Below are 15050 nucleotides of genomic sequence, written 5' to 3'. Positions count from 1 at the left end.
GAACTGAGGGCCACAGTTCAGAAGGCAGACAGCAGAGCCAAAGGGAACTGTCTATTTCCATGGCAGAGAGTGCTCAGAGAGCTCAAAACAACAGAACAGTGGATACAGTTTGTCTCAGAGATACAGTAAGTAATCTGGACTGTGAGTTTTCATTCAATTCCTCATGGGGGTTCAAATTGAAACACTTCTTTGATATATATATCCTGTAAAACTCCTTATAGCCTTATTGCTTAACAGATAGCTATCAGCAACAATTAAAATTAAGATGATACACACTCGGGAATTCTAGTATTTAAGAGGATTTCTCAGGACTTCCCCGGTGGTCCAGTGGTTAAGAATCCGCCTTCCAATGCAGGGGACACAGATTTGATCCCTGGTTGGGGGAACTAAGATTCCACATGCCACGAGACAACTAAGCCTGCATACTCTGGAGCCCGTGCACTGCAACTACTGAGCCCGCGCGTCGCAACAAAGATCCTGTGTGCCGCAACAAAGATCCTGTGTGCTGCAGTGAAGACCCGACCCAGCCAAATAAACAGAATAACTAACTAAATTAATTAATTAAAAAAAAGAGGATCTCTCTGATCAGAGAAGTGTCTCAGAATGTTGACAAGTTTTGTGGCTGCTTTCTTGATGTCTGTGCTGAAGAATATCTTGGAGGTACCAAAATTCATGGTCAGTGTACCCCAAATGTGCCTCTGGTATAGCTCAAATGTAGGGAAAACATAAACGATCACATCCTTCACTGGGATCCAGATTACTTACATTTCTGAAGTCCAGTGTTCATCTGCGTGTGAGAAAGAAGCTGAAAGGACAGGTCACCTGGCCCTGGTAGACAGGCTAGCATGGCAGACCAGCATCAACACAACATGAGGCAGTCACTCACACTGTAATGACAAAAAAACAAGGTCATGGAACACAAGGCAACTCACTCAAGGAAGATACGAGGGACATCGGATATGAGCAACAGTGGTCCAGGTTTAGACAGATAAACAATTTAATTAGTAGCATGTTGGCTGAAAATATATCTATGTCTTTATCTGTAGCACAATTTGCTCTCAACTTATTACTACGGCTCAAATATTTCAGTCAGCGCAGATGCTTGGGTGGGGAAAATAAAAACTAGAAAATACCTATCCACACAAACAATTGAAGGTCTTTATGTTCACAAGCTATAGATGCATTCGCTTGGCATTTGCATTTCCTGTAGACTGCCTCTCCGTACTGCTTTTGGATAAGCCCATGTGGCTGCCAGATAAACGGCATGCTGGCTTTCATCTGGGCCCCAGCTGAGGCAGGAGCACAAAGGCTAGGGCACAGTCTAACTGAGGTGAAGGAAAAGATGATTTCTCCCTGAAAACAGAACAATGTTCCTGAAGAGAGCTCGCCCTCATAGGGCCCAGCTCCGTCTATTCTCAGCCTTGGCTGGCGGCTGGGGCAGTCAGACATTTCCAGAGACAGTACAGTATATGAGTTGCAAAGGCTCCCAAAGTCCAACTTATGACCCCAGTAATCTGAACTTACTTTGTTTTGGGGTTGTTTTTTTTTTGGCCACGCCCCATGGCTTGCCGGATCTTAGTTCCCTGACCAGGGAGTGAACCTGGGCCCTCAGCAGTGAGAGGGCGGAGTCCTAACTACTGGACCGCCAGGGAATTTCACCTGAACTTACTTTTAAAAAGAGGAAGGAACAAAGCATCCTAAGAGACAAATTAACTACTATTAAAACAAACTCTGTTTGTATGTTTCTAGGGATTCACCTTGTTATTGCCTTTCACACAATTAGACCTCCAGAACCCAAAAAAAAGAAAAAAATTGCTTTGCTCCCAGGGTAAATCAAGGAGGTGGTAGGCTGCCAGCAGCCCTCTTTGGGCAGGCAGTCCTGACATTGTATCAAGATGGCGTGGTTTCATCAGTGAAGTCTTCCAACAAGACTTACACAGCCAAAGCAAGCAGACACTGATGTAGCCTTCTGTAGGGAAGGAAGCCTTGTCAACAATGCAAGCTCCCTGTGTACCAAGGACCAAGCTTTTTCCCAAACAACTAGAATGTACTAAAACACATTAAATTCCTTTCCCATACTGCAAACCCCAGAAATCAAGGTAGCATATTAAGGCTTTAGATCACAACAAAAGAGGAATGGGGGAAAGCTCAAATGTTAAACAAAGACCACAAAACCTCTTTCTTTCCCTTAGAGGGCCCTCTCAAGTATGTGAAACTACCTTGTCACGATGAGTATCAGAGAGCTCCAGCTGGAAAGGCCAGGTAGCTGAAAAGATACTTTGTAAAAGAGGCTACTCAAACTGTGTCTAAGATAGCAAGTGCGGAAAGAACTGAAGAGTGAATGCCTCAATGAGAATGGAGCTGCCCCAGAGTTCTGGCACGGATTCAGTCTTTTCAGGTCTCTGGTGGGTGGGATGACAGTATGAACACACTGTGCCAACTGCAGTGCCTCAAGAAATAAAAAGTCTTCTGTTAGGGTCAAATGACTGAGGTACTGCTCACAACCCTTCCCTTGTGAATGCTGATCTCTATTTAATAAGCTCTCCCCTATGGTCCTAATATAGCTGAGGGCAAACTCTAAGGAAAGGAAGAGAATTAACAAATACTGGAGCCTAATATTGTGAAATGGACTGTGTGAGGGGCTTTAGTGATTTTTTCCTATTTATTTATTTAGGTATGTATGTATGTATGTCTGCCTGCACTGGGTCTTCGTTGCGGTGAGCGGGGGCTACTCTTCGTTGCAGTGTGCGGGCTTCTCATTGCAGTGGCTTCTCTTGTTGTGGAGCACGGGCCCCAGGAGTGTGGGCTTCAGTGGTTGTGGCTTGAGGGCTCTAGAGCGCAGGCTCAGTAGTTGTGGCGTACAGGCTTAGTTGCTCCGCGGCATGTGGAATCTTCCTGGACCAGGGCTCGAACCCATGTCCCCTTTGTTGGCAGGAAGATTCTTAACTACTGCGCCACCAGGGAAGTCCTAGTGATGTTTTCTTAATTAGGTCTCCCAACCTTTCTTGGAAGTAGGCAATAAGTTCACTTGTCATCTCATTATCTCTAGCCTGGATTACTACAATAGCCTTCCAAATGGTCTCTGTTCCACCCTTGCCCCATCACCCAATCTATTCTCCACATAGCAGCCAAAGTAATTTATTTTTTTTAATTGGAAATCATATCAGCTCAAAAATCTCCAATGACTTGCCATCTCACTTAGAATAAAATACAAAATCCTAATGTGGCCCACAAGGCCTTCCATGATCTGTTACATGATCACTACCTCTCTGACCTCATCCTCTAACCTCCCCTGCCCCTCCTGCTGACTCTAGGAGCCAAGCACACCCCCTCCTCCAGGCTTTGTAATTCACCTGGAAAGCTGAGATACTGTGATGATGGAGGTACAAAAAACACATTCATTCAGCTCTCTTGCAGATACACTCTCTCCCTGTACTTTCTGGAAGGAAACAATCTATGAATGATCACTGTAATCTCTGATATACCTAGTAGATCTTGATGCCTTGCAACCGAGAAGAGACGAGTGGAGGTTGTGGATCCTAAGAGTTGACTATAACATACTGCCCTTCAAGCCACAACTCTGGATTTCAAGAGGCAGAACAAGAGAGAATTAAGTCAGCTAAACTGTGGCAAAAGGCATTAATGGATTTACTGACAGCAAACAAAGGAACAAAAATAAGAGGTGAATTCTGTAAAGACTCCAGAAAGTCAGTTTTTAGTTTGCGCAGGAAGAAGTAAATGAGTAAGAAAGACACCAGATCTTGGGACCCTCTATGATTATGTTCCCAACCAGAATCACCCAGCAAGTCTAGACTATTCTTGAGCTCTTACTGGCATTAACTGGGCTGCTAAGAGTACAGCCCTTAGTTTGTGAACCTTTCTTTAAGAGTTCTGCCATCCTTAATCTTCAAGCCCCCTGAGCAGTTTTACTGAAGTCAAGAATCAGATTCTGCCAGGGCAGGGAAGGCAGAGAATGTGGCAAGGTCACAAAGGGTATGATGAAACAGGAAGGAAGCAACTTCCTTCCACAGCCCATTCTAGAAAGCAGGGATGCATAGTATAAAGCACTCCTCTGGAGGCTCGACAGCTGAGCACAAGCCTTTTATTTAAAAACTTCAAACCACCCACACATTTTGATTACCATCTGGCTTTTTCTTAAACGTTAAATTCCAATACAATTTACAGCTGATATTTCCAGAAGCACAATTAGACCCAGAAATCAACATAAGCTCTACCTTCTCTGAAAGGGCCTCAAAATTCAAGTCCAGACTACTGAACAGAATCAACTAGTAACCTGGTGCTCAGACCAAATAAGCTGCAGATGCCACAGAGAAAGGAAAAAGATCTCCTTGGCAGAGCCTCTCTGGGCGCTCTCAGACAGCTTTCCCACCACCAGCTGGTCTGCTGCCTAAGCAGGGGGACGATGGTATTACCATGAGCACAGAACTAAGGTGTCCAGACTCTCCTGGGGCATTTGCACAAGTGCTAGCTTCTCCCAGACTACCTCTAATTAAGGAACAAAAAAACCCTGTCCCCACTGAGAAAATTCAAAAGGACTTTCACCCATGCCCCCCACCTCCCCCGCCCCACCGAGACTGACAGAGGTTTTATTAAGAGTTATGTTGTTACACTCTCTGCTTTCCTGGGTGGCATCTGATAAAGGACCATCTCTGCCTTAGGACAGGTTTGCCAGTAGGAAAACCTCCGCTGTCTGTACTGTTTGTCCCTGTTTATGCTTACGGTCACTGAAGGGTAGAAAAGGAGGAAAAGGAAGACTCCTCTTCATATTTTTTTTTTTTAGTGAGAAAAGGAAGGGAGAGAAAATAAAATGCTAGCAAAGGCATTTTTACTTGGGGGCTGGGGGTGAAGCGATCTAGAGTAATCACCTCCCAGCACAGTCTCCCACTCACACCCTAGTGCCTTCCAGTACCCTTCTTTGCCAAGTCTCTCTCCTGCTTTCCTTTTCCTTCCCTTCAACCCCACCTTCAAAAAGAACCCCCCCCACCGCCGCCGCAAAAAAAAAGGTTGACTAGCCCAATTTCTGATTCATGCTGTGGTTCAAAATTTTAAACCTGCCATTTATGGACTTTAATTAAAAAATGAAATTGAGAGCAGTGCCATCTCTGAAATACCAAGTAAAAAAGAGAAAATGTTATGCCCCATGTTATTTGACTCCACTTTATAAAATATACCCAACAGTGAAAATCCTAAGCACATGCATCTTAAGAGAATATGATTAACACTGAGAAGCTGCATTAATTAAAAGAGTCATCACTATCTCTGATTAATAAGCCTTCTCATCCATGAGGTAAAAGGCTTATCTAAAAAGACTACTTTTCAATAGTGGGGGTAGAAGTTTTATCCTACTGTTCCCCATTCTTTTACTCCTGGGGTCCAAGAAATTATGTTAAAACCTAACGGAAATACTGCTCTGGCGAAAATAAACGGGGTCAAGGATGGCAAAAATTACATGTTTATCAAATCAGACTCTGCAGAATCAGTCATCTTATAGTCTGTGTCAATGAAATAATCTATTCAACCAGTAATTTTTGTCAGTCCAGGTAACTGTGAACTTCCAACTACCTTGTACTTTTCACTATTTACGCGATCTGAATAACATTCAGTCATTGCTCAAAGGCATCTTTCTTCTCTATCTTTAACTCAATAGGGGACTTAAAGTCACTTGTAATTGTAACCTCACAACTCTGGGCTGGGAGAAAGAGCAGGAGAGAAAGATGGATGTTCACTCTGGACTAACTTTGTTGAAAGCCCAGAACTATCCCTGCTGCAAACCATCTCCACATAGCTGAACACAGAGGCTCAAGGGGTTTGGAAACATTATTTCTTTTTTTAAAAATTTCTTTTTTTAAAAATATTTATTTATGGCTGCGTTGGGTCTTCACTGCTGCGCGTGGGCTTTTCTCTAGTTGTGGTGAGCGGGGGCTACTCTTCGTTGTGGTGTGCGGGCTTCTCATTGCAGTGGCTTCTCTTGTTGCGGAGCACGGGCTCTAGGTGCACGGGCTTCAGTAGTTGTAGTTCGTGGGCTCTAGAGTGCAGGCTCAGTAGTTGCGGCACACAGGCTTAGTTGCTCTGCAGCATGTGGGAACTTCCTGGACCAGGGCTTGAACCCGTGTCCCCTGAATTGGCAGGCGGATTCTCAACCACTGCGCCACCAGGGAAGCCCTGGAAACATTATTTCTAACTACCCTTTAGACCCATCACAACAGGTCCTGTTCCTATGCTGTTTCCCACCCCACCCTGGTCCCTAAAGGTGCTTTCTCTGCCAGTGCTTTCTTTAGCATGAATACTCTTTCCTAGATCCTCTTATTATTTATCTCATCTATGACCCACTGCTTTCTCCTGAATTTGTTATTCAGGTCCTAGGAAAGTATTTGCCCTGGCCATTCTAACCTTTCAACTCGAGTGTGAGCTTCCAAAGACTGTCTTTTATTTATCCTTCCAAGTAACAGGGTCAGGAATGAGATTATTCATGTAACAGATGTTTAATAAATATTATTGGCTCACATTCCAGAAGAATAGCAATACACTTTAATCCCAGGCTCTGGAATTTATCTGAATTTAGGTCCTTGAAACACATGGATAATACAAGTGCCAAAAACTGTCCGTGCCTGTGTGTGCACAGGTGCCTTTACTCTGAGAGTGAGAGAGCAGAGGAGACAAAAACTGCCTAGGTACTTAAAAAAAAAAAAAAGGCCCAGGTACTACTTTTGCATTGTATTGAAAAGTATCCTTTGGGACTTCCCTGGTAGTCCAGCGATTAAGACTCCATGCTTCCACTGCAGGGGGCCAAGTTCGATCCCTGGTCTGGGAATTAAGATCCCACATGCTGTGCGGCAAGGCCAAAAAGTAAAAAAAGAAAGAAAAAAAAACAGTATCCTTTGGCTTCTGTACTTTCATCCCCATTAGGTAGAAATCAGTGTTCCTAAAACTGTGAAATGCAGGCTGTGTTCATTGCAAGCCACTAAATCAGAATTTGCAGTTTTTCATTATCGTATGTAATAGCCTTCAGTTTCCTATCAGGGCTGTATCACTATAACTTAAGCTGAACAATTTTAGAAAGGTAGACTGACCTTTGTATTTAACCACATTCATAATCACAAGCAGAGCTCTCAAGCTGGGTAGAATTTTACTCATAAGTACCTGGGACTGTGCCCAGCAAGACAATGAGAATAACAACGAGAAGAAACCGCTTGCTTGAGATAATACACAAATATTGGATTTTTACCTTTTACAATTTCCTGTAGAAACTTGTATCAAATCAGAAAGTTTCTGATTATTACTCAGATTAAATATAATTTAACAAATAACCTATAATTATGTGGCAGTTTTTAATCTTCAAAGCCCACATCACACATGAGTCCATGAAAAGCTGCCAGAGAAGCACAGATCTCACATCCAGATGGGGAAACTGAGGCATCAGAGCTAAATCATTAAAAAAAAAAGTAAATCTGTAGGAAAGATATCAAAGTTGGGTGCAATTTTAAGACTCAGGGTGTCTAAAAAGTCCTTTAATAGGCCTTGACTGAGCCCAAAACAAGTCAGATCATAGACAGGTATTCATTCCGGTTAAAATGAAAAAGGCAGTTCCTCAGTATAGCTTCTGTAATTTTATAGATCAAAGACAACATGGAAAAAGAATGTGAAGAATTTCGCAGGCTGTTAAAAAACTTTGGCAAGAATGTGTTTAAAGAACATCTAAATGAGCTGCTTACTCACGCCCTTTCTCCTCCCCTCACCTGCACGGAGGCCACATTCTCTAGTGACTCCCTTGCCTCAGAATCACCTCGCCAGAGTAGGCCCCCTAACTCAGTCTAGAGTCTGGCTTTCAAGTTTGAAGGGTGACAGAAATTTAAGAGACTTAAGGTCATTTAGAAAGCCTGCTTCATTTTTTTAAAAATGTGTTTTATTGAAGTTGATTTACAAGGTTGTGTTAATTTCTGCTGTACAGCAAAATGATTCAGTTATACATATATATATACATTCTCTTTCATATTCTTTTCAGTAGAACCTTGTTGTGTATCCAGTCTATATTTAATAATAGTTTGCATCTGCTAATCCCAAACTCCCAGTCCATCCCTCCCGCACACACCACCCCCTTGGCAACCACAAGTCTGTTCTCTACGTCTGTGAATCTGTTTCTGTTTCATAGGTAAGTTCATTTGTGTCATATTTTAGATTCCACATATAAGTGATATCGTATGGTATTTGTCTTTCTTTCTTTTCTTTTTTTTTTGGCCGAGCTGCATGGCTTGCAGGATCTCAATTCCCCAACTAGGGATCAAACCCAGGCCACAGCAGTGAAAGCCCAGAATCCTAACCACTAGGCCACCAGGGAACTCCCCTTGTCTTTCTCTTTCTGACTTACTTCACTTAGCATGACAATCTCTAGATTCATCCATGTTGCTGCAAACGGCATTATTTCACTCTTTTTTATAAGCCTGCTCCATTCTGAATACGTAACTACAAGACATTATTATTTATTTTACTAAATAAATTTATTTATTTATTTTAAAATTTTTGGCTGCATCAGGTCTTCGTTGCTGTGCACAGGCTTTCTCTAGTTGTGGTGAGCGAGGGTTTCTCATTGCAGTGCCTTCTCTTGTTTCGGAGCACGGCTCTAGGCGCGCGGGCTTCAGCAGTTGCAGCACGCGGGCTCAGTAGTTGTGGCTTGTGGGCTCTAGAGTGCAGGCTCAGTAGTTGTGGCGCATGGGCTTAGCTGCTCCGCGGCATGTGGGATCTTCCCAGACCAGGGCTCGAAACCATGTCCCCTGCATTGGCAGGCGGATTCTTAACCACTGCACCACCAGAGAAGTCCCTACAAGGTATTATTCTAAAACAAATCTAGATGAGAGTGTTTGGACCTGTGTGTGCTTCTGTTTCCTCACCCCGGTGCCAAGGTGTCTTCCTTATCTGGGTCTAAAGTGCCTAATCCAAAGTTCACTGCTGGGTTTAGAAATTTCAAGAGACATTTATAAACCCATATTTTTGCTATGTAATGAGTAACACTGATTTATACTGCCTAAGAGAGTAGTTTGTCAAAACTGCAGAGAATGGTTTTAATGAAATTTTGAAGAGGTGTTGAAGAGTTATGAATGGAAGCAGTGAAAGGAGATAGGATCCACAGCAACATCTGAATGCATGTGCGTGGACTGAAGACACAACTCCCACCAAAGTCGTTGGAGAAATATAAGCAAGTACTAAACATATAAAGAAATGGTGCAACTATCTAATATTTAAAGAAATGTAAATTAAATAGAATGACATTTTATTTTTTGATTAAAAATTGACAAACATGTTTGGAAAAAAATCTAGAACACACTGAGTCAAGGATACAGTGAAGAGTCACTAAAGTGAGATGTTAAATTGACACATTCTTTCTAGAAATAAATATGAAGTTTTTAAAATATTCATACTCCTGATATGGTAACTACACTTCTAAAGTCTAACTTAAGGAACTAATCAGAAATGTAAACAAAGGGCTTCCCTGGTGGCACAGTGGTTAAGAATCCGCCTGCCAATGCACAGGACACGGGTTCGAGCCCTGACCCGGGAAGGTCCCACATGCCGCGGAGCAACTAAGCCCCATGCGCCACAACTACTGAGCCTGTGCTCTAGAGCCCTCGAGCCACAACTACTGAAGCCCGTGTGCCTAGAGCCCATGCTCTGCAACAAGAGAAGCCACCGCAATGAGAAGCCTGCGCACCGCAACGAAGAGTAGCCCCCGCTCACCACAACTAGAGAAAGCCCATGTGCAGCAACGAAGACCCAACACAGCCAAAAATAAATAAATAAAATAAATTTATTTAAAAAAAAAAAGAAATGTAAACAAAGATTTCCATACAACTCTCTTCACTGTAGTATGGTTCATAATTGTGCAAAAACTCCAACAATCTAAATGTCCAAAAGTAAGGAAATCGTTATATAAATTATGGGCTATTCATCTATTAAAATTAGTATGAGCCTCCCAAATTAAAAAATATATATTGTTAAAAAATATCTAAGGACAAAAAAATGCTTATAAGATAAATGCTGGGTTAAAAAAGTATGTGTGTGTGTGTGTGTGTGTATATATATATATATATATGTATATGGTGTAATAATAATTTTGTAAAATTTATTATATATACATAAAAATTATGAAGTCATTTGTATTTCAGCATTAAATGCATTACAGCACTTTGTGGGGATAAATTCTCATTCCTGGACTATCTAGTTCAGGATAACATTCTACTTAGCTTTCATTTCTTGAATATAAAACGAACAGAGCCAAGGAAGTAACTTAGGAAAAAACTGGCTGGCAAGGGCAGTCATTTTCTCATAAGTTTTCAAAAGGGGAAAATTCACATATAGATAAGTGTCAAGTGAAGCTCAAATCACCTGAAGAAATCTGGATTAACAAGAGGCACATCAAAGTGGTTAAGAGACAAGACTGAGTTTGACTCTCAGCTCTGCTGCTTACCAGCTATGTGACCTTGGGAAAGAAACAACTTCATCTGTAAAATGGACCTAGTTCATGGGATTGTTGTAAGAATTAAATGAGTTTAATATACTCAAGTGCTTAGGACACCAGTGCCTGAATGTTATTCAAATGTTGGCTCTTATCACTTTCTTAATCTATCAAAATCCAGGTCACTTTTTATTTTGCCAACACAACTAAACCACCACCTTACATTTTATATAGTTCTTTATACTCTGAAACATGTTTGCATACACTATTTCACTTGAAATTTAAAACAATCTTTTAATCTATATGGAATAAGTATCATTCCCTTTCCATAGATTAGCAGGTTTAGAAAGATCAGGTAACTTGTCTAGTGATATGTAGCTGGGATAGTGGACCTCATATCGAGTCTCTGTCATAACTCCTAGACTTGGGGCTCATTCCATTAGACAAGTATTTTCTAATCTGTAGGCTTGACCAGCCTTAAAAAAAAAAAATCACAAAGTAACAGTAGGAATGCTTATTGTTTCATGACTCTATTCCAGCTATTTAAATTATGTGTGTATTTATTGGGATGCAGTCTTTATTGTGGGCACAGATGAAGATGTTCGAAAAACACTGCACTATACCATGGCTGCCTCTCAAGTCTTTATTTATTCGGTACCTATCACAGCCCTCTTCTTACACTTATTTATTTATTTTTTTTGCAGTACGTGGGCCTCTCACTGTCGTGGCCCCTCCCGTTGCGGAGCACAGGCTCCGGACGCGCAGGCTCAGCGGCCATGGCTCATGAGCCTAGCCGCTCCCTGGCATGTGGGATCTTCCCGGACCGGGGCACGAACCCGTGTCCCCTGTATCGGCAGGCGGACTCTCAATCATTGCGCCACCAGGGAAGCCCTTCCTACGCTATTATATACAACAAAAACATACAATTCTAAGCCATGGTTTTGTTTTTTAAGTGTAATTATCGACTTTCCTATGGATTTGGGGAACTACTACCTGTCCCACATCAGCACTTCGCTCTGTAACTCTATTATACTATTGTACTCTGTAACTCTTCGGCTAGCCTAACACTTTGGAATCAGCTTTTAGTGAAAATTCCTTTTTTAAAAAAAGGGGCGGGGCAGCAACTATAACCAAGGTAAGACTGCAGTGGGAAAGTGACTACATAAAGGCAAAGAAACGCTTTAGGTTCGAGTGGTTAGACTTTCTTCCCCAGGGGAAAGCTCTATCATTCACACTGAGGAAACTGTATCAGAGAATACTACAAGTAATGATCAAACACAGTTATCTCTCGTTCTCAATCCTCGCACAGAAAACTCTTCCCTTCCTATTCGCATGCTCTTTCCTGAATGTGAGAAGTAAACCTTGCCTAACTGTGAACGTACTCTCAACTCATACCTTTTCTAAGTCTGTTTCCACTTTGGACATGCATACTATGATGGAAGCTGGGCATCATACAGCCCACCAAGGTCTCTGGCAGGAAGCATCCCTCTGCTCTTTAAGATGTTCTAAATTTGGGGGCGGTGAAAAGGAGCTCATACTTTTCCATGGCTATGCATCTAGTATATCCACCATATATTCATTTGGTCTGTTACCTTCTTAGAACTAGTTCTCTGTACACAATACCTTGAGCTTATGTGCCTTAGATTTCTAGTGTAGAGTTTCAGTAAGGCTAGTAAATTCAGCGCAGGTAGGGAATGAAGTTATGCTTACAGTAAACACATCACCCTTCACTGTATTAGTATTATTAGGGTTGGTTTGGCAATAGGCAGATTTTAAGGTAATAGGGCAAGGCATGACTGATACACTAATACGTTCTGTTCATTTAGGCCCTTCCTTCTGCCCCAGCCTGAGTAGAGGACCATGAGGAATTCTGATGTATAACAACTTTGGGGGAGGGTTTCTATAGCCTTAGTGAAAATCAAAAGATCTTGCCTTGCCATTTCACTAAGACTCACTATCACTGGAAGCTTTATGGCTCACACTCCACATATCCAAGGAATTACCAGGCTTCTGAAGCCTACGGTGTTTCTGAAAGCAGGAGAGGCTGCTAACCTTAAAAGGACCCAGGAACTGAAAGCTTACTGAGGAAGAGGAGCAACACCTCCTCCCACACCCTGCAAACTACCACAACTGGATAATGAAATTCAGAATACTGGCTGTATCCACAGCAAGAAGAGAGAACAGAGAGACAGTCCCTGTCCCTGCTGGAAGAATACTTTGATAGCTAGAGTAAACACCCACAGAAATAAGATTCTGAACTTAGCTTTAGGAGGCTTCCTCATTTCAGGAACTGCCTTAGGAAACAAAACAAAAACTAACAAAGTAGTTTTAAATTTTTCAAGGACTCAAAGTACTACAGCTCACTCACACATCAACCCATCAGCAGACTGGCCCTGAGAAATTCCATAATCATTCATCATTGTTATATGTCAGTGTGTGACCGGTTCTAACTGGTCAAACATGTGTCTTATACGAAATATTAAGTGCCACCCAAACAAAGCAATTTAACTCAAGATTACTTTAGCACTGAGTGAATCAGGAAAAAGTATATAAATACACGTTTTATCTTACAGATGTCTAAATGAGTTGTCTTCCTTTACCTCAAAGATACCTCAAAGAAATGGCTAACACTACACAAATTAACATTTTATAGACAGTGGCAGAAAACAAGTTCACAGCTCTTCTATTCCTGGTACATGCCTCCTTTACTCAGTGTACCCATTCACTGTCCTAATTTCAACTCCGTCAACTTCTCGCTCTGGGGTCTCCCTCACCAACTAAGTGTCCTCACCAACTTTCACCCAGTTCCCTCTGTTTCAACTGGATTAGAAAGAGAAGGTACCCAAACAGAGCACAGAGTGAGGAGGGTATCCACAAAGTTGAGGGTGGGGAGCCCTGATGTGGGGAGCCAGAACCCAAGTGGCGTGAGAACATCCCCAGAGGGGATGGACGCAGCGACTACTTCCCATTCAATAACAATGAGCCCCAATAGGGTCTGCTCAGATCTTGGCTTCTAAATACTAAATCCTCCATAACAGGAACAAAGGCGCCTTGGAGAAATGGCTGAGGCAGAGAAAGTACTAGATGAGGCTGGTACATACTACTGTGTAGGAAAGGAAGTGCTCAAAGAATAATGGTGACATGTCAAAGAACACAGAAGCTACAGGATGCTCAGCTGGTGAGGGAAACTCCAGAAAGATAAGTTTACACAGTAGAAATTAGAGGGAACAGAGAATGGATACACTGAGTGAAGGAGGCATATACTAGGAATAGAATAATTGCAAACTTTTTTTTCTACCACTGTTCAAAAGATGTTAGTTTGGGTTAGTGTCAGCCAAACCTTTGAAATAGAAGGACAGCAAATCACTTAGGCATCTTTAAGGTTAAACATATAGTTATGTATTTTTTTTCCTGATTTACTGGCAAAATCTGGGATAATTTGAACATCAAAGTAAATAAAGATAACAGACTAAATTTAATAAAATGTAATAAGTTGAATAAAATAGGAAATCATGAGTCCATACTAATGTAAATAAACTAGTAAACTGAAAGGCTTAAGAGGAAAAGGATATTTGCATGGTTTCAAATTGTCTCCTCCCAAAATACTTAGTAATTACAAAGGGAAAAGAGTAACTTTACACTGGAAATGCCTAGCAGGCACCACCTTAACCAAGTGATCAAACATTCCCAGTTACGGAACAAATAAAAATTCTGCGCTTCTTGAAATTATGCAGTGAAGAACACAGCATCACTCCTGTGATATTCCTGTTAAAGACATATAACCTAAGTTAAACACGAGGAACCATTAGACAATCCTAAATTGAGGACTTTCTACGAAATAATTGTCAGTAGTGTCAAGGTCGTGAACATCAAAGAAGGCCTAAAAAACTGTTCCAAATTAAAGGAGACCAAGAAGACATAAGAAATAAATGCAAGGTATGATCCTCAACTGGACCCTTTTTGTAATAAAGAACATTACTGGTACAGCTAGCAACATCTGAGGGGGGTCTGAGAATTATTTGATGGCAATGTGTCATTGTTAACTTCCTGATTTTGATGGCTGAATTGTGATAATGTTGGAGAATGTTCTTGTTTGTAGAAGATAAACACCAGAGTATTCAGGGATGATGATGCATCAAGTCAGCAACTTATTCTCAAATGATTTAAGGAAGAAAAATATTCTCTGTACTGTACTTGCAACTTTTCTATAAATTTGAGATTGTTTCCAATTTTTTTTTTTTTTTTTTTTGGCTGCGCTGGGTCTTCATTGCTGCGTGCGGCCTTTCTCTAGCTGTGGCGAGCGGGGGCTACTCTTCGTTGTGGTGTGCGGGCTTCTCATTGCGGTGGCTTCTCTTGCTGTGGAGCACGGGCTCTAGGCGTGCGGACTTCAGTAGTTGTGGCACACGGGCTCAGTAGTTGTGGCTCGCAGTCTCTAGAGCACAGGCTCAGTAGTTTCGGCACACGGGCTTATTAGTTGCTCCGCGGCATGTGGGATCTTCCCGGACCAGAGATCAAACCGGTGTCCCCTGCATTGGCAGGCGGATTCAAACCACTGCACCACCAGGGAAGTCCCTGTTTCCAA

At 41.9% G+C, this 15050-nt stretch overlaps 1 protein-coding gene across 2 annotated transcripts in view; it reads right to left on the bottom strand.

The window, feature by feature from the left end:
• Positions 1 to 15050, bottom strand: part of FAM222B (family with sequence similarity 222 member B) — a 65984-nt gene that overhangs the window by 12139 nt on the left and 38795 nt on the right. For both annotated transcript variants that reach the window (XM_060135501.1, XM_060135502.1), the window contains one exon: positions 766 to 887. In XM_060135501.1, coding sequence (XP_059991484.1) covers positions 766 to 847 — 82 coding nt within the window. In that variant the 5' untranslated portion in view covers positions 848 to 887. Of the gene's footprint in view, positions 1 to 765; positions 888 to 15050 lie in introns of those variants that run through there.

Source organism: Lagenorhynchus albirostris, chromosome 20 (genome assembly GCF_949774975.1).
Source record: "Lagenorhynchus albirostris chromosome 20, mLagAlb1.1, whole genome shotgun sequence".
Taxonomy (NCBI): domain Eukaryota; kingdom Metazoa; phylum Chordata; class Mammalia; order Artiodactyla; family Delphinidae; genus Lagenorhynchus; species Lagenorhynchus albirostris.
Note: the sequence above shows the minus strand (reverse complement) of the source record. Positions and strands in the feature narration are given on the sequence as shown.